This window comes from Bos indicus, chromosome 1 (genome assembly GCF_029378745.1).
Source record: "Bos indicus isolate NIAB-ARS_2022 breed Sahiwal x Tharparkar chromosome 1, NIAB-ARS_B.indTharparkar_mat_pri_1.0, whole genome shotgun sequence".
Classification (NCBI taxonomy): domain Eukaryota; kingdom Metazoa; phylum Chordata; class Mammalia; order Artiodactyla; family Bovidae; genus Bos; species Bos indicus.
Window position 1 is genome coordinate 146,275,369 of NC_091760.1, and position 19,260 is coordinate 146,294,628.

At 46.0% G+C, this 19,260-nt stretch overlaps 1 protein-coding gene across 5 annotated transcripts in view; it reads right to left on the reverse strand.

Annotated features, from left to right (window-relative positions):
• Positions 1 to 4,614: 4,614 nt before the first annotated feature.
• LSS (lanosterol synthase) overlaps positions 4,615 to 19,260 on the reverse strand; it is a 30,524-nt gene continuing 15,878 nt past the window's right edge. For 2 of the 5 annotated variants that reach the window (XM_019963689.2, XM_019963685.2), the window contains 5 exons: positions 9,128 to 9,193; positions 8,656 to 8,736; positions 7,972 to 8,142; positions 7,141 to 7,219; positions 4,615 to 6,745 (listed from right to left, as the gene is read on the reverse strand). In XM_019963689.2, coding sequence (XP_019819248.2) covers positions 6,614 to 6,745; positions 7,141 to 7,219; positions 7,972 to 8,142; positions 8,656 to 8,736; positions 9,128 to 9,193 — 529 coding nt within the window. In that variant the 3' untranslated portion in view covers positions 4,615 to 6,613. The other 3 variants (XM_019963691.2, XM_070796319.1, XM_070796314.1) reach the window with 3 other exon arrangements.

Genomic DNA, 19,260 nt, shown 5'->3' on the forward strand with positions numbered 1-19,260 from the left:
TTTTTCACTCTCCACTTTCATCAAGAGGCTTTTTAGTTCCTCCTCACTTTCTGCCATAAGGGTGGTGTCATCTGCATATCTGAGGTTATTGATATTTCTCCCGGCAATCTTGATTCCAGCTTGTGCTTCTTCCAGCTCAGCGTTTCTCATGATGTACTCTGCATATAAGTTAAATAAGCAGGGTGACGATACACAGCCTTGACGTACTCCTTTTCCTATTTGGAATCAGTCTGTTGTTCCATGTCCAGTTCTAACTGCTGCTTCCTGACCTGCATACAAATTTCTCAAGAGGCAGATCAGGTGGTCTGGTATTCCCATCTCTTTCAGAATTTTCCACAGTTTATTGTGATCCACACAGTCAAAGGCTTTTAATTATAGATGATTTTTTTTTATGTCTTTATTTTTGGCTGTGCTGGGTCTTTGATGCTACACAAGAGCTCTCTAGTTGGGGGCTACTCTGTTCATTGCAGTGTGTGGGCTTCTCACTGAGGTGGCTTCTCTTGATGTGGAGCACCAGCTCTAGGCGCACAGGCTTCAGAAGCTGTGGCACTCAAGCTTAGTTGCCCAGTGGCATGTGGGATCTTCCCAGACCAGGGATCGAACCCATGTCCCCTGCATTGCAAGGTGGATTCTTAACCACTGAACCACTAGGAAAGCCTGACTATAGATGATTTAGAAGTATATTGTTTCATTTCCATATATTTGGGATTTTCTAAGACTTTTTATTACTGATTTCTAACTTAACTCCACAGCAGTCACAGTACACTCTGTGCAGTTTCAATCCTTTTGAATTTCTTGACACTTATCTCCTGACCCAGCACATGGCCTACCTTAGTGAATAAGCATCGGAAAGAATGCTATGTTATACAAATGCAGTTACTCAAGCTGGTTGGAGGTTTCGTCTACAGTTGCTGAGACAAGTACTGCAATCTCCCACTTTTATCGTGTATTTGTCTAATTGTCTCTATTGTCTCACCGGCTTTTGCTTCATGTACTTTGCTGCTAAGTCGCTTCAGTTGTGTCCGACTCTGTGCGACCCCATAGACGGCAGCCCAGCAGGCTCCCCCATCCCTGGGATTCTCCAGGCAAGAACACTGGAGTGGATTGCCATTTCCTTCTCCAATGCATGAAAGTGAAAAGTGAAAGTGAAGTCGCTCAGTCGTGTCCGACTCTTAGCGACCCCATGGACTGTAGCCTACCAGGCTCCTCCACCCATGGGATTTTCCAGGCAAGAGTACTGGAGTGGGGTGCCATTGCCTTCTCCATTCATATACTTTGAAGCTCTATTATTAGGTGCCTGTAAGATTGCTAAGCCTTCTTGTTGAATTGACATTTTTATCATTTGTAAATGTCTCTATTTCTGATACTAATCCTTTTCCTGAAATCTACTGATACTAATATAGCACTTTTTCTTATTTGTATTTTCATTACACATTTTTTCTAAACTTTCACCTTTATCCTGTATCTTTATACTAAAAATCTCTTATGGAGACTTCCCTGATGGTTCAGTGGTTAAGAATCCACCTTGCAATGCAGTGGCCATGGGTCAATCCCGGTTAGGGAACTTAGATCTCACATGCCACAGAGCAACTAAGCCCACACACTACAAACTGGAGAGCCCACGGCTGCAACTATTGAGCCTGCCAGCAGCAACAAAGATCCCGCATGCCACAACTAAGACCCGATGAAACCAAATACATAAATTTTACAAAAAAATAAAATAAAATAGAAATTTCTAATGGACAGCATAGCTGTGTCATGCTTTTCATCCAGCATGACAATCTCTGCCTTTTACCCAGAATGCTTAGCCCTTTACGGTTAGTACAATTATTTGAATTGGTGGTATATGTCTTACTAGTGTTTTGGGGCTGCCATAACAAAACACCACAGTATGGGTGACTTAAACAACAGAAATTAATTTTATCAGGGTTCTGGAAGCTAGAGGTCCAAGACAGGGTATTAGCAGGGCTGGACACTCCTACGGCAGTTGCATGCAGACAACTACCCACCTGGGTCCTCATGCGGTCTTTCCTCAGTGTGTGCTCTTGGTGTCTCTCTCTCAAGGATACCAGTCCTTCTGAATCAGGGACTCACCCTTACAACCATATTTAACCTTATCTTCCTAAAGGCCCCACCTCCGGGTGCAGCATCATATGAATGCTACTGTGCCCAGTCTCTTAGTCGTGTCGACTCCTGCAATCCCATGGACTGCAACCCACAAGACTCCTGTGCCCATGGAATCTTACAGGCAAGGATACTGGAGGGGTGTACCATTTTCTACTCCAGGGGATGCTCCCGACCCAGGAATCAAACCGGAGTCTTGTATCTTCTGCGTTGGGAGGCAGATTCTTTACCACTAGCGCTACCTGAGAAGCCTATCATATGAACAGAGAGGGCCACAGTTCAGTGCGTAAGAGCTGGGTTTAAATCTATTATCTTGTTTTCTATTTGTCCCATCTGTTATTTTTCTTCTTCTCATCCCCTTTTGAGCTGTTTTACCTACTGTCTTAGTTGACTAGCTGTACATTTCTTTTTTAGTGGCTTATTATAGGGTTGACAGCAGGTTTCTTTTGCTCATCGGTCTACCTTTAAGCAATAAACCACTTCATATACAGATGAGAACCTCCCTCCACCTTTAACATCCTGTTATTGTTGCCATGTGTTTTACTTCTCCTTATGTCAGAAACACCATTATTGTTTTTTATTTTAAAAGTTAATTTTAAAGAAAAAATCTTTTAGACAAAGCAGGGAGGTCTTCTATCCTTAGCACACACCACCTGGTGCTTTTCACTCTCTGGAGATCAGTTTCCATCCAGCCTCTCTTTCCTGCACCAAACAACCGAATGCTTCTCAAAGGCAAGGCTGCTGGACAATTCCTTCAGCGCTGGTTCATCAGGACAAGGTTCTACTCTGCTTTCATTTCTATTTTCTTTGAATATAGAACTTAAGGTGTTTTTTTTTTTTTTTTTTTTTTCCTTTTGACATTTTGAAGAAGTCATTTCACTGTGCTCTCCTTCTGATAAGTCATTTCTCATTCTTGTCTTTGTTGATACATAAAATGCCTCGTTTATTTTTTGGCCCTGCTGGGTCTTTGTTGCTTTTCGGGCTTTTCTCTAGTTGTGGTGAGCCAGGGCTAGCTCTAGCTGCAGCGGTGCACGAGTGTCTCATTGCAGTGGCCTCTCTTACTGTGGAGCATGGGCTCTAGGGCATGTGGGCTTGGTGGGTGTGACTTGCAGGCTCTACAGTATGGGCTTCAGCAGTTGCAGCTTCCGGGCCCTAGAGCACAGGATCAACTGGACTCTAGAGCACAGGATCAATAGTTGTGGTGCATGGGCTTAGTTGCTCTGTGACATGTGGGATCTTCCTATATCAGGGATCAAACCTGTGTCTCCTGCATTGGCAGGTAGATTCTTTACCACTGAGATACGAGGGAAGCCTAACTTGCCTGTTTTGCTTGCTTTTAAGCTGTATTCATCCTTAGTTTTTGTCATCAATTATCATGAGCCTTGAAGTGGGTTTTGCTTGGGCTTTCTGGTCTGTGATTATCCTGCTACATGTGGGTTAAGCTTCATGAATGTGAGCTTATACGTATCATATTTGGGAAAATGTCAGCCACAGTTACTTAAATATTTTGCTGCCTGCCTCCTGCCCTTCCTCCCCATTTCCTAGGACTCAGATTACACAGGGTGGACCACTCACTATTATCCTATAGGCCACTGAAGCTCCACTCATTTTTTATGTCTTCTGGCCACCTTCAGGGCGATTCAGTGCCTGTCTACTCCTGGAAGACCCAAGGGCAGGTCCTGCTCCTCCATCTTCCTGAGAAATGGGGGGTGTCAGGGAACACGGGGTTGAAGGCTCACTCTGTCCTGCACCCATGAATATCCTGGCTGTGGGGCAGGCACCCGAGTCTGCCTGAAGCCACCAAAGGAGCTGCTCTGCAATGATGGCAATGTGGGTCTCAATCAGCCCCCGAGTGGTACTTTCCCATGAGGAAGCCTGGAAGTCATGTACCAATAATAGGCTCATAGAAACTAATGGGTGAATCATTTTCACTAAAGACAAGTAAGTCTGAAGTTACCAGTATCACCCTAACCTTGAGTGAGAAAGGAGGGTCTGTAGAACAGCAGCAGAAATTCCAAGTGAAAAACGCAACCTTGAGGTGCATTTTTCCAAGTGAAAAACGCAACCAATGTCAAGACTGGCTGCCCCAGGGCACCTAGGAAGTTTCCTGAGCTCTCCAGGGCTGCATCTCTAGCTTCCAACGTGGACACTTCCAAGGGCAGTTCCTGTGATCCTGCTGCAACCCAGATGCCTTATGGAGAAGAGAAGAACTCAGATGCCCCCTCCTGACAAGCAGGGAGAAAGCCTAGCCAGGAGCTTGGAGGCTGACAAGACCAAGCAAGTCAAGCAACGTCCCTCCCAGTCCCCTTTGACTTTCTGGCCTTCATGTCCCCTTGTCTTATGCTTCTAACCCTTTTTTTTTTTAAACAACGGGAGTCATAAATAAAACTTTTTACTGCAGATGGAGAGATGAAACTAAATCAAGCCAGCCAATTAACCTGTAATTAGTTGCTGAGAGCTGAGAGAATGAGGAAGCCACAGTTGATGGCATCAGTTTTTAGACATTTTTATTACCGGAAAAAAATTCAGATCTAGGTATCAACATTGGTTATGCTCAGTAAGGAAAGTACTTTCTTGGAGGTACATTTTTATTATGCGTTAAGCACTTTTGGTTAGAGAATCCCTCAAAGGGTCAGATCTGGTTTATGTCCTGGTGAACATTCAGATTTTGCTCCTGATAACCAAAAGAAAAGCAGTGTGAACCAAGACCCATTCATCCTTCACCCAGGATACAGAACTTGATTTTTAATCAGCCTGAGGCAAGTATTTCTCCCTCAGATAACTCGAGTGCCTCCTGCTTATCTTGTGCAGCTCCTCTCTCCCTGAGGCTGAGGGGTGGTGCTCCAGTGTCCACCATGGGGCATGAAGGACCCGAGTCCATGACTGCTCCCAGGACAAGACAAGGGCACTACGTGCCTCTGCCCAGGGGCTGGATCTGGGTACTAAGGTAACTGGTGAGATAGGTGGCTTCCATTGTTTCAGTATAAAGGTGGAGTTCTTTTCAGGAAGCTTAGTGTTTTGTCCAGTGACCCAGTCACGCCTGGCAGTGTCCACTGCCAGCGCAAACTGGTAAACCACCGTCTGCTGCTGGAACAAGAGCAGAGTGGACAGATCCCAAAGGGTCCAGCACACACCTTCAGCAACATAAACACTCCTTTAAAAGTGCCTGCAGAGGGTGCTGACATTCAACCAGCACAGCTAAACACCACTAGGTGCCAGCGGGGCGGTTGGCAGAGCAGCAGGATCTGCCTGCCTACCTGTGCCCAGGCCCTGCAAGGCTTGAAGCAGGAGGACCACCACCTGGGGTAGTTGGGGGGAGGGGTAATGGGGCAGCTCAGGAAACGGCTCCTCGCAGGTGAGCCCCAGACAGACGTCAGGGACAGCACTGGGGGTCCCAGGACCAGAGGGAGCAAGGCCACAGGGTGCAAGCCTCTGAGAGACCTTCAGGGTTCCCAGCAGGAATGGTGGGAGCAGGGAGGCTTCCAGGTGTCTCTGGCTGTCTGAGGGAGAGCACTTGGCTGGGGGAGCGTGGCTGGGGCTGCCATCAGAAGGGGAGGTGGCACCTCTATGGGTCGCTCCAGCCCTGGGGTGGGCGAGAAGCAGGTGGGGCCCAGGGGTGACGCCAGGCCTGGTTCTGGCCCTCATCAAAGCTCTGTGCCTTCACAGCCACACTCCTAGGGACCCTGCGCAGGTGAGCTGCCCATCCTCGGAGGTCAGAAGCAATTCCAGGACTCAGACTTTCCAACCTGAGCCCAAAGTCCACGCACGCCAGACCAGAGGCATTTAGAAGCCAGAGGAGAACTGAGAGGCAGCACCCTGGAGGGGGCATGAGGGTCGTCCCCATGTGGGGCCACTCACGACCCCTCACCCTGAGTTAGCTCAGGTTCCTGCTCTTCTCATTAGGAGACAACTCTAATCTCGAGGTAGCCATGCTGGCGCCCCACAAGCTGGCTGAACCTCGACCTGGGGCGGGGCCAGCGTACAGCATCTGGCTCTCCTCTGAGCAGCCCCGGACACTCACCGATTCTGGTCCCCAATCCCAGAGAGCCCAACCGGCCTCGGTGAACAGCAAGGCCCAGCCTCTCCTGCGAGGGTGATGAGACTAGCACGTCCCTCAGCCAGAGAGAGGCAGCGCGAGCCGGCTCTCATCAGCGCGCAGCAGGATGTGTACAAGGCATAGCCGCTGGTCTCCCGAACTCAGCGATTGGTCAGGAAAGCTCCCAGCCCTACCCACAGCTAGGCCAGGTACCGCTCCAGGCGGTTCCACGAACGCAATGCGCTGTATCCAGCATCAAGGTTCATCAGCATCAAGGTTCATCCGGTGGCTGCCCTCACCAGTGCTCCTCTAGCCAGAAATTGCTCCACCAGCTGGAAATCAAGTCTGAAGGCCTCACCTCCACAGCAGGCCCCGCCCCGCCCCGCCCCAACCTCCCCTGGAACTCGCGAGACCAGCACCCCACTACCCACCCAGGCACCCACAGGCGGGCTCTCAAGGGTGGCCAGTGAGGGCGCTCTCGGGGTGCAGACGGGAGAAGCGCCCGAGGGTCCAGATGGGGAAGACGTTTCTGTAGCTAGTGTAGCTGATGGCACAGGACTTGTTGAAGACCCCACTGATGTTCTCCTGAAAGGACAAGGGTTAACACAGCGGCTCCACTAGGTGGAGGACAGGTCCCTGAACCAGACCCTGACCTCAGCAGGCGGGCTTACCACCCCCCACCTCTAGGACCCCAGGCCCTGCAGCAACCCTCAGCCTGGGCCACCAGCCCCTTGCAGGCGCGTCACCCTCCCCTGATCGCATGACCCCATGACCTCCCACCCTTCCTTTTCAGTGAGAGGCCACCAGCCCTGCCACCAGCCAGTGCTTCGTGTGCACCAGCCCCGGCCATCAGGACCTGCCACCATCACAGACCTGCTTCCAACCCTGGTGATGTTTGTGACGCCCAAACCCCCCAGGTGAAACCCCGCCCACAGGCCATGATGGGCATGGGGCCCTGTTGTGGGGGGAGCCACACGTACCTGGGGCCAGTCCCCATTGGGCAGCTGCTTTTCAAGCAGGTAGCTGACTCCTCTCTCCAGGGCCGCCACGTCAGGGTGCCTGGGGGAGAGGGGCACTGAACACTCCCGCCGCCCCCCTGCATGAGACCCCCTCTAGCTGGGTCCTCAGGCTCACGCAGCCAAGCACGGACAAGGATGAGAAACGCTGCCTGATGATGGACACCCTGAACCTCCAGGCCTGCTGGGAACAGTCAGTCCTCCAGACATCCTGAGGAGCGGGAATGCCACTGGGATGGAAACAAAGGGGCAGGAGGACAGCCCACCTGTGGCCAAGAGAGCTGTCCCTGCCATGAGCAGTGCTCTCCCGTCCACCTGGCCAGCGGTCCTCAGGGGCCTAACCTTGCTCGCTGCTGGATGAGGCACCACGAGACGTGATGGCTCAGGTCAGGGTGCAACCTGTCTGCCCCTGTCCACATCCTTGGCCTTCCTCTGAGGGGTTTAGGGAGGTTTCCCAATGGCCCCAAATCCAACAGGGGGCACAGACTGGGGCACCACGTACACGTCTGTGTGCATGACTCTGTGTGTGTGTGTCATGTTTGCATGCCTGAATATGTTTGTGACACAGAGCTGCTGCAGGTGCTGCCACACAGTCATGCCCTGACAGCCTGTGCCTTGGCTGACCTTGTTCAGAGGCCTTTTGCAGGACCCACCACCTGGCCCTGTGAACCTGTCACCTATGAAGGTGGCCCATAGGTCTCCCCCTCCTTCCGCTGCCGTGCCCACCCTGGCTGCTGGCTCACTGTCCTTCCCCCGCCCTACCCTGTGGCTCTGGGACAGGCCTCAAGCCCCCACCTGACAGCCATCAGCCCCATCAGGGCCCAGCACGTGTTGTGGATCTGGGACTGGGCACTCTGCACATAGCGACGCTGCTTGCAGGACTCGAAGTCCTCCCCCCAGCCTCCGTCTGCCATCTGTCGGGACAGCAGGAAGTCACAGGCCCGGGAGATCTCTGCACAGGCAACCCTGCAGAGACAGAAGATGCAGGGCCATCACTCTGGACAGGATCCCTGCCCCTCCTCACCCTGGCCGGGCTTCCTTGGGTAACGGAGATGGGGGTGTGGGCCCCCTGCACTCAGCGTGCCAGAGGGGAGGTGAAAGGGAGAGAGGTACCAGCATCACAGGATTGGGGAGATGACCAGACAACTGCAGATGGGCTCCCGCACATGACACAACCCAGCCTGGCCAGCCTCCTGGCCTGTGGCTGCTCCTGCTCCAGCCCAGGTGTAGGACTTGGGTGGGGCAGGTGAGCTGGGGGAGGGCAGAGGGCCGAAAGCTTCCTGCCCAACATGAGCAAGGAGGCTCTGCAGAGCAGTGAGGCACAGCACCTCATACATTTTTCTGGAAAACTGATCTTCTCTCAGTGTTTAAAAGCATGTAAAAACAACCCCAAAGTCAAACATCAGAGGGAGAAACCCTCCAGCAGAGTATTATGCTGAGAAGACCCCCTCCAACCACAGGGCAAATGCCTGCACTCACCCATTATGGTAGGTGTGCCCCATGCAGGCGAAGGCTTCCAGCCCAAACCAGGCGCCGTACGTGAAGCACACACCCCAGGAGCTGGAGGAAGACAAGGGGGAACAGCCCGATCCCTGAGTTCTCAGCAGGGCGCCAGACAACAGGCTGCAGGCACACCCTCAGCACCCTCTGGTGTGCAGGGAGGGGCTGCATCTGTTTCCAAGGAAAACATCCATAAGCCTTCAACACGGAGACAGACCCGCCCAACCTGGCCTCCACGGACGGCTCCACAAGCCGGATCCAAGCCCAGAGGAAGTGGGTGAGGAGCCATCAGGCTACCAAGTCCTTCCAACGCCCTTGGCTTCACTGCCCAGCAAAACGCTGAGCAGTGACTGTGGGGGAAGGCCCAGGTGCATGTCCATAGACTTCTGGGCAGCACAGTGCCCCCCTCCCACCCCTGCCCCTGGCATCTGCACCCACAGGCAGCACTCACCCTTCCCAGGAGCCATCAGGCCTCTGCTTCTGCCGACAGAACTGCAAGCCCTGCTCAAGGGTCTCCCTGCAACACAGTGGGACATTGCGGTGTCCATTCCAGCAAAGCAGCAGTGCACCAGCTGCCCTCACCCCGCACTCTACCGCCTCAGAAGAAAGAACATCAGTCAGTCAGTTCATCGCTCAGTCGTGTCGACTCTTTGCGACCCCATGGACTGCAGCACACCAGGCTGCTGTCCATCACCAGCTCCCGGAGCTTGCTCAAACTCATGTCCATCAAGTCGGTGATGCCATCCAACCATCTCATCCTCTGTCATCCCCTTCTCCTCCTGCCTTCAATCTTTCCCAGCATCAGGGTCTTTTCCAATGAGTCAGTTCTTCTCATCAAGTAGCCAAAGTACTGGAGTTTCAGCTTAAGCATCACTCCTTCCAATGAATATTCAGGACTGATTTTCTTTAGGATTGAATGGTTGGATCTCTTTGCAGTCCAAGGGACTATTAAGAATCTTCTCCAACACCACAGTTCAAAAGCATTAATTCTTCGGTGCTCAGCTTTCTTTATGGTCCAGCTCTCACATCCATATATGACTACTGGAAAAATCATAGCTTTGACTAGATGGATATTTGTCAGCAAAGTAATGTCTCTGCTTTTTAATATGCTGTCTAGGTTGGTCATGGCTTTTCTTCCAAGGAGCAAGTATCTTTTAATCACATGGCTGCAGTCACCATCTGCAGTGATTTTGGGGCCCAGCGTTTCACATGACATACTCTGCATATAAATTAAATGAGCAAGCTGACAATATACAGCCTTGACGTACTCCCTTCCCAATTTGGAACCAGTCCATTATTCCATGTCTGGTTCTAACTGTTGCTTCTTGACCTGCATACAGATTTCTCAGGAGGCACATAAGGTGGTCTGGTATTCCCATCTCTTGAAGAATTTTCCACAGTTTGTTGTGATCCACACAGTCAAAGGCTTTGGCATAATCAATAAAGCAGAAGTAAATGTTTTTCTGGAACTCTTTCTTTTTCAGTGATCCAACAATGTTGGCAATTTGATCTCTGGTTCCTCTGCCTTTTCTAAATCCAGCTTGAACATCTGGAAGTTCACGATACATGTACTATTGAAGCCTGGCTTGGAGAATTTTGAGCATTACTTTGCTAGCATGTGAGTTGAGTGCAATTGTGTAGTCTGAGCATTCTTTGGCATTGCCTTTCTTTGAGATTGGAATGAAATCTGACCTTTTCCAGTCCTGTGTCCACTGCTCAGTTTTTCACATTTGCTGGCATACTGAGTGCAGCACTTTCACAGCATCATCTTTTAAGATCTGAAATAGCTTAGCTGGAATTCCATCACCTCCACTAGCTTTGTTCATAGTGATGCTTCCTAAGGCCCACTTGACTTTGCATTCTAAGATGTCTGGCTCTAGCTGAGTGATCACACCACTGTGGTTTTCTGGGTCATTAAGATCTTTTTATATAGTTCTTCTGTGTACCTCTTCTTAATATCTTCTGCTTCTGTTAGGTCCATACCATTTCTGTCCTTTATTGTGCCCAATACGAGCATGATCTCCCTTAAAATACATAAAATAAGTATGAGCATGATCTTCCTTAAAATATGTAAAGACAAATGGTTCATAGAGGAGATACAAGGCTGAAGAAACAGTAATCACAGGTCACAGGAGGAGAGTGAAGAGGCAGATAAAGGAGGAAATGAAGGAGAGAAAACCTCAAGGACAAGCCCATAAGAGAAGCAGCTACAAAGGGGATCAGTGTCACCAAAAACAGGGTCAGTGATATAGATAGGTTTAAGTCACACAAATGAAATTTTCTAAGTAAACATAAAGTGAGAGAGAAAATGATACATTCAGAGGGCAGAGAAGATCCATCACAGGCCTAACTGATACTTCTGAAGAAGACCGGGTTCTCTGAAAAGGCTAGAGGTGAAGGTATGCATACAGCCTCAGGATGACCCAGCCCCCACAATGCTCACTTGCCCCCAGGCACTCAGCCCATGTCATCCTTGAGCCGTGGCCCATAACCTGCATGTAGCCAGCTGACCCTGCAAGCTGACGGCCACTGCCTCCAGCTCCCCTTGACTGGCGGATGGACTCCTGGCGCTACTGGACCCACCCTTGCTGGCTGTCATGGAGCCACTGTACAGAGGCCCACGTGGCAGGAGCTCAAGGGTGGCTCCAGCCAGCAGTCAGCAAGGACATGGGGCCTGCGGCCAACAACCCACAGGGGATGGAAACAGGCCAACAACCACACGCATTTGGGGCAGACCCCAGTTGAGGCTCAGGTGAGGCCCCCGCACTGCCAGCATCCCGACGGCCACCTAGGGAAATCCAGAGCAGGGGCCCTGGCTCAGCCGTGCCTAGACTCCTCACCCACAGAAACTGCGAGGTGATAGACGTGTGTTGCTTTGGGCGACCAAGTCTGTCATAATACTGTCACCCAGCAAGAGATACTAGTACAAAGGATGAAGGAACAAATAAATAACTTCGGCAATGAAAAGAGTGGTATGACTCTAGTTTTAGCAGAAATTAAAAAGTGAAAAAAAGAAAAACACATACATTTGGAAACTTAGACAAAATGTACAAATCACTCAGAATATTAACTTATCAAAACTGCCTCAAGAATAAAGGACCTGAATAGTCCTACAACTACTAAAGATGTGCATAAAAAACAAACTTCGCCCAGGTCTAGACATTTCATAAGTGAATTCTACTAAATCACCAAGAGCAATCATTCTAATCTTACACAAACTCTTCTAGGGAATACAAAGAGGAAGGAACGTTTTCCCTGGTTCATTCTGGGAGCTCAGTGTAAGCTTCTCAATCAGCCAGATAAGAGTGATGTGGTAAAGCAAAAACTTCAGGCTGTTCATTACTGGACACAGATGCAAGCTTCCAAATGTCATTCTTAATGGAGAAATATTAGAAGCATTGTCCTTCAAAAGCAGGAAATACAACAAAGATGCCACTATTACCAGTTCTGCTAAGCAAAATACTAAAGGTCTCAGCCAGGGCAATGAAACAAGAAAATAGACTACAGGCCTATGGATTGAAAGGAAAAATATGTCATTTGTAAGCTTTCTCTAAGAGAAAACCCAAAAGAATCTATAAGCAATTATTCAGAACAGAAAGAGTTGTCTAGATGGATTCACTGGTGAATTCTACCAAATATTTGAGGAAGAAATTATACCATCTCTACAATCTCTTCCAAAGACCAGAACAGGGAATTCTGCCTTATTCGCTTGATGAGCACAGCATACTAAAAACAGATAAGGACATTATAAGAAAGGAAAACTATAGATCAGTATCTCTCAGTAGCACAGGCATTAAAAAATCCTCAATAAAATATTAGCAAATCCAATCCAATCATGTATGAAAAGAATAACATATCACAAGTGAGATTTATCCCAGGTATGAAACAACTGGTTCAACACTGAAAAATCTAATAATGCAATCTATCAAATCAATAGGCTAAAGAAGAGAAATCACATGACCAAAAAAACAGCTATAGAAGAAATATTTACCAAAATCTAACACTTACTCGTGATAAGAAAAAAAAAAAAACTTTCAGCAAGCTAGGGACAGAAAGGAAGTTCCTCAAGTTCCTCAACTTGATAAAGGGCAGCCACAAAAACCTATAGCTAATATTATATTTAGTGGTGAGAAACTAGATGCTTTCCTGCCAAATCAGGAACAAGAATGTCCACTCTCAGCACTCCTATTCAACTTCATATGGGAAGTCCTAGCTAAAGCAATAGGACAAGAAAAGGAAATAAAAGGTATACATATTGGGGATGAAGAAATAAAACTGTCTTTGTTCACAGATTACCTGATTATTTACATAGAAAATCCCGAAGACTCAACCAAAAAACTCCTGGAACTACTAAATAATTACAGCAAGGTTGCAGGATACAAGATTAATATACAATAGATAATTGTTTTCCTACCACAATGAACAATTCGATTCTGAAATTAAAATCACAATACCCATTATGTTAGCACCAAAAAATTTTTAATGCAAAGAGTGAATCTGAATGTAAACTGTGGACTTGGGATGACAATAATGTGTCGATACTGGTTCATCAATTGTAAATTAAAAAAAGATGTACCAAATTAATGCAGGATATCAATAACAGGGAAACAAGGTGGGAGGGAAGTGGCTAAACAGGAACCCTCTATGCAATCTTTCTGTAAACCTAAGACTGCTATATAAGCCAAAGTGTATTAAAAACTTCATTAAAGTTTAGCAAACTGTCTAGTTAGAAGATCAATATCAAAATCAATTGCAGATGATCCTGGAAAGATGGCAGGGCAGGCAGCACAGGAGTCCCTCTCCCACCAGGAGGACAGCTGCACTGGCAGAATGTGTCCAACATGACTATTCTGGAAGCCTGCCAACTGCTGAAGGACTGGAGGGTAACTGTTCTCAGCTCTTAGCACAGAAGCACTACCCATCCCTTACCCCAGGGCCCAGCGGGCAGCTATGCATGTGCCTTGGAGCATCTGCAAGACCCAGGGTGGGCTTCCCTGGTGGCTCAGACAGTAAGAGTCTGCCTGCGATGAGGGAGACCTGGGTTCGATCCCTGGGTTGGGAAGATTTCCTAGAGGAGGGCATAACAACCCACTCCAGTATTCCTACCTGGAGAATCCCCGTGGATTGAGGAGCCTGGCAGACTACAGTCCATGGGGTTGCACAGAGTTAGACACAACTGAGCAACTAAGCACAGCACAGCACAAGAGAGTTTCCTCCTATGTGGGAGGACTTACTGCAACTTCTTATTTCTCAAACTTTGATCATAGACTATTGGAGAATTATGATTAACATTATCATTAATTTTAAAAAAGAAAGACTATTGTGTATTGATATTTTGGGTTAGCAGTTCACAAACTTTATCTATGAATCATCTGGGATGTTATGTAAATGCAGGCTCTGGCTTAGCAGGTCTAGGACAGGCCCAAGTGGACAGATCCATTTCAAAGAGCACCGAGAGACTGGGATGTGTGTCCTACGCTGTGATTAGGGACGTAACACTTGAAAGGGCCTGGGCACAATGTGCTACCTGTGCCAGTGCCTCTCCTCCTAGCGGGCCTGGATTTCCTGGCTGTCTGACAAGCCTACCTTAAAAAGTGCTGGTGGAGCCCCACTGAGGTGCAGCCCAACCCATCTGACCTTTAACCTATTCCTGTTTTCTCCCCACTTCAATATCCTTTTTCTTTATGGTGAAGGACTTCATTCTTCTTTGGCCTAGCAAAGATACAAGTACCTGTGTTTTTAGGTTTTTTTTTAAGAAGTTTTATTGAGATATAATTGACATATGATATATTACTTGAAGTATATAATTTAGTAAGTTCTACGACATGCATACACTTGAGAAAGCATCATCATACTCAGGACAATGGACAAACCATCCTCCTAATGTGTCCTTACGCTCCTGATGCTCCCTCCACCCTCTGGAAACCAATGATCTGCTTCCATTACAAAGATCAATCTGTCTTTTCTATAGTTCTAAAGAAAAAGAATCATAAGCATGTAAAAGAAAGAAAATATATATTATCTATATCTATATCTATATAAAGAAATAGTGTACACCTTCAATTTTATCCATAATTTATAGATAGATTTGTTATAGATTCATTTGTCTATATATAAGTAATAGTTTTATAAAGTACAAAATAGAATGCATACATGGCATATACTGAAAACAAGAAACACATGTCCATTTATTAAACTTTTCTTTCAGTTAGTTCCATGGTTTTACATGCAAAGATACAGGCTGTAATGTACACTGTATTTCTTCTAAGGAATGACTCCACATGTTTGAAAACCACCATTCTCATAGGTCAGCAAATTGAGTAACAAAGGGCTGTGCACCAAACAGGCCAGCACAGCCACACCACCCGTCCTGTTCTGCAAACACAGTTGTAACTCCTCAAAGCCAGGTGCAACCTAGGCCCCTGCTTTGCTGCCTTGTCTTTTCAGATTTCAGCCAGGGAGCAATCTTATAACTACTTGCAAGGCTGGTAATTCTGGTGGAGTTTTCAAAGACAGTCACAGCTTATAGTTGAAGCTGCCACCAGTTCAGAAGTTTTTCTCCCATCTTTCAAATCTTTATTCTGCCTACTCAACTCAGAGAGCAATCCCCTTCAGCAGCTATGTGGGGATCCTGCATCCCTGCCTATTTGGTCCTTCCCACTCTAGCAAACAATGCCAAGATGAACCCGTAGACACAAGGGAATCTCATAATGTAATTTTCAAAAAGCATATGGTTTATTTTAACTGTATTATGTAGAAAGAGTTCACAATCATTTGCTGTAGTTCACAGGCAATTATGCTATCCTCTAAGAGTGACAACTGGCTTCCCAGGTGAAGTGGTAAAGAATCTGCCTACCAATGCAGGAGATGCAAGAGACATGGGCTTGTCCCGAGCGGCAGGACGATCCCTTGGAGGAGGATATGGTGTTGCCGCTCCAGTATTCTCATCTGGAAAAACCCATGGACAGAGGACCTGGCAGGCTATCCTGCCAGGATAAAAAAAAAAAAGAGTCGAACACAACTAAGCAACTGAGCGCACACACACACACTCAAGAGTGACAACTGCCTTGCATCCTTTCTAGATAAGCTTTGTAAGTTTTTGAAATTGAGAAAATAACATTTGAACTAATAAAGTTGAAACGACAGCATTTAAAAAAGAGGCTTTTCAAAGAAAATACAAACTGCCTATAGCAAGTTCCCTTGCCAAAACTGATTTGCAAAAGAGCTAAGCTTGTTCCTTTGTTTACAAAACTACAAGAAATAATACGGATGAAAAAAGTGGACTATATAGGAGAAGTCGGATGTACGTTTTCAGTAGAAGGCATGAGGGATAAATATGCATTTTCATTCAAGGAAAAAAGAAAGTAATTTTGTTCTAAGGTAAAATGATTGTTCCAGAATAAAAAAGGAAAAAGGACAAAACCTGAAGTATGTAAAAAGGTATAGGTTTATAGAAAAGGAATCTTAAGAAAGGAATTTTATGTTTAGTCAAGTCAACTAAGATTAGAATGGATTTTATGCTAGTTTTTTAAAAAGGAAGAATTTTAATATTAAAATCACACTGGTACAAAATTAGGATTTGTTTTTCTTTGTTAAAAGGATATTTTTCTTAGATTGTTGGTCTGATCTTAATAAGAAAGATTTTTGTTTACCTTTAATATGCCTAGGAAACTAAAATTCTATGATTTGTCTTTATCAGGTCTTTGATTACTTAAGAAAACTGAGTCTTCTCTATTAAAAGAAAGAAAAAAAATTTTTAACAACTATCTAACTTTCATTATGTGTTAAATTTCATGGGAAATATTGTTAAATAAGAAGTGAGGCTGAACTTTTTTTTAGGGAATATTTATATGGAAATTGTTAATATAAATATTCAAAAAAACACAGGCTTTCTTGGTGGCTCAGCAGTAAAGAATCCGCCTGCAATGCATGAGACACAGGTTTGATCCCTGAGTTGGGAAAATCCCCTGGAGAAGGAAAAGGCAACCCAGTCCAGTATTCTTGGCTGGGAAATCCCATGGACAGAGGAGCCTGGCAGGCTATGGTCTATGGGGTCACAAAAGAGTCATACGTGACTTAGCAACTAAACAACAATCAGAAATCATGAAATTCCCAAAAATCTGGTATGCCTTGATATAATGTCATCAGTCATAATACCAATTATTGTCATTTACAAACAGTTATTATTATTTAAATATAGTTATTATTTGTTTTACTTTGCGGCTTTTGCAAAAATATTCCTGCAAAAGCACTTCATCTTCAAAGAGATTCATGGAAAAGGCTCTGACAAGTCCTCTAGAATGAAGGTTTCTGATAAGTTTAGGATCAAAACACTGAATTGGGTAAAAATTTCCAGAACTCTGGCAGAAAACTGGTGAATTCATAAAACTGATAACAAAAGATCAAGATCAACAAGCATTAATCACTGGAGACTAAATGAACTGATGAAGGTAATTATAGTTTTTATAACTTAATTTAAAACATTGCTTATTCTTTATCATTTCATTTTCTAAATTTAAAGAACCCCTTTTCTTCTCTTTTAAGCTATCTTTAACTTACAGCAATTTGGTAAACAGTTATCTTTTTCTCCCAATCTGGTCCCCCCAGATCGATTCTAAAACTCCTATTAAACATTCTAATTTTTCATAACAATACATATTTGTGAAAGTTCAATACAAATCTGTTCCAGTAACAGGCCATAACCGGACAATTCCTTGGCTTGGCCTCTTAGCCTAAAGAGACGCTGAAGGTCTAATCTGAGATTCCTCATGAAAAGCTTCAGCAAAACAGATTTTAAAAAGCTTACACGGTCAGTCACTATTCCAGTTACACTTACATAAATAATCAGGACAAGTTTATTGAAAGTGGACTTGGGTATCTTTGACAGAAACAGAGGTTACTATGGATAGAAAAACTATTCTTCAATAACACACCATTATGTACATTAGATGGGAATACCAGATCACCTGACCTGCCTCTTGAGAAATCTGTATGCAGGTCAGGAAGAACTGCATACAATTAGAACTGGACATGGAACAACAGACTGGTTCCAAATTGGGAAAGGAGTACATCAAGGGTGTATATTGTCACCCTGTTTATTTAACTTATAGGCAGAGTACATCATGAGAAACACTGGGCTGGAAGAAGCACAAGCTGGAATCAACATTGCCAGGAGAAATATCAATAACCTCAGATATGCAGATGACACCACCCTTATGGCAGAAAGTGAAGAAGAACTGAAGAGCCTCTTGATGAAAGAGAAAGAGGGGAGTGAAAAAGGTGGCTTAAAGCTCAACATTCAGAAAACTAAGATCATGGCATCCAGTCCCATCACTTCATGGCAAATAGATGGGGAAACAGTGGAAACAGTGGCTGACTTTATTTTCTTGGGCTCCAAAATCAATGCAGATGGTAACTGCAGCCATAAAATTAAAAGACGCTTGTCCCTTGGAAGAAAAGTTATGACCAACTTAGACAGCATATTTAAAAGCAGAGACATTACTTTGTCAACAAAGGTCTGTCTAGTCAAGGCTATGGTTTTTCCAGTAGTCATGTATGGATGTTAGAGTTGGACTATAAAGAAAGCTGAGCGCCAAAGAATTGATGCTTTTGAAGTGTGGTGTTGGAGAAGACTCTTGAGAGTCCCTTGGACTGCAAGGAGATCCAACCAGTCCATCCTAAAGGAGATCAGTCCTGGGTATTCATTGGAGGGACTGATGTTGAAGCTGAAAGTCCAATAACTTGGCCACCTGATGCAAAGAACTGACTCATTGGAAAAGACCCTGATTCTGGGAAAGATTGAGGGCAGGAGAAGGGGACGACAGAGGATGAAATGATTGGATGGCATCACCAACTCAATGGACATGAGTTTGGGTAAACTCCAGGAGTTGGTAATGGACAGGGAGGCCTGGCATGCTGCAGTCCATGGGGTCACAAGGAGTTGGACAGGACTGAGCGACTGAACTGAACTGAACTGATGTACATTAGATGCTAGCATCATTAACTGTCTTTGAAGTTTGTTTTCTCAGTGTACACTGGACTGAATCCTGAATTCTTCTAATTTCTTCCTGTATGTGGATAGAACTCTTCAAACTAACACTTCCAATTTTCTTCCATCTTTTGAGTTCACTACAAAACGAATGCTGCCCTTTTCCCAAACCTTGCAAGCAAAAGCTGGACAACTTGATACAAACTTCAACAGCTCATGAGAGGACAGTCTTCATGCTTGTTGCTATGTGGCCACTCAGAAAGATCACCAGAGACTCACACTGAGAACCAGGACTATCCTATCTGATTGCCACGCCTGTCCTCACTTCATCTGACAATGCTTTGAACCCAACACCCAGAAATTGTCTCAACTGGCTGCTCCCCAAACTCAGAAACTGAAATTATAATTTGCTTTAACTATTACTCATTGCTTTCTTTTGTTTCCACAGAAATGCTTCTCACTGAATTACCTGATGGCTCAGATCATATAAAGGACTGATTTAGGTGGAAGCACGTGTGCAGTACTGCCTCCTGAAGTAAAGCCCCCGTGTGCCTTTCCTACTGAGGAACGCTGAGGACGTGCAGTTGCTGACACAC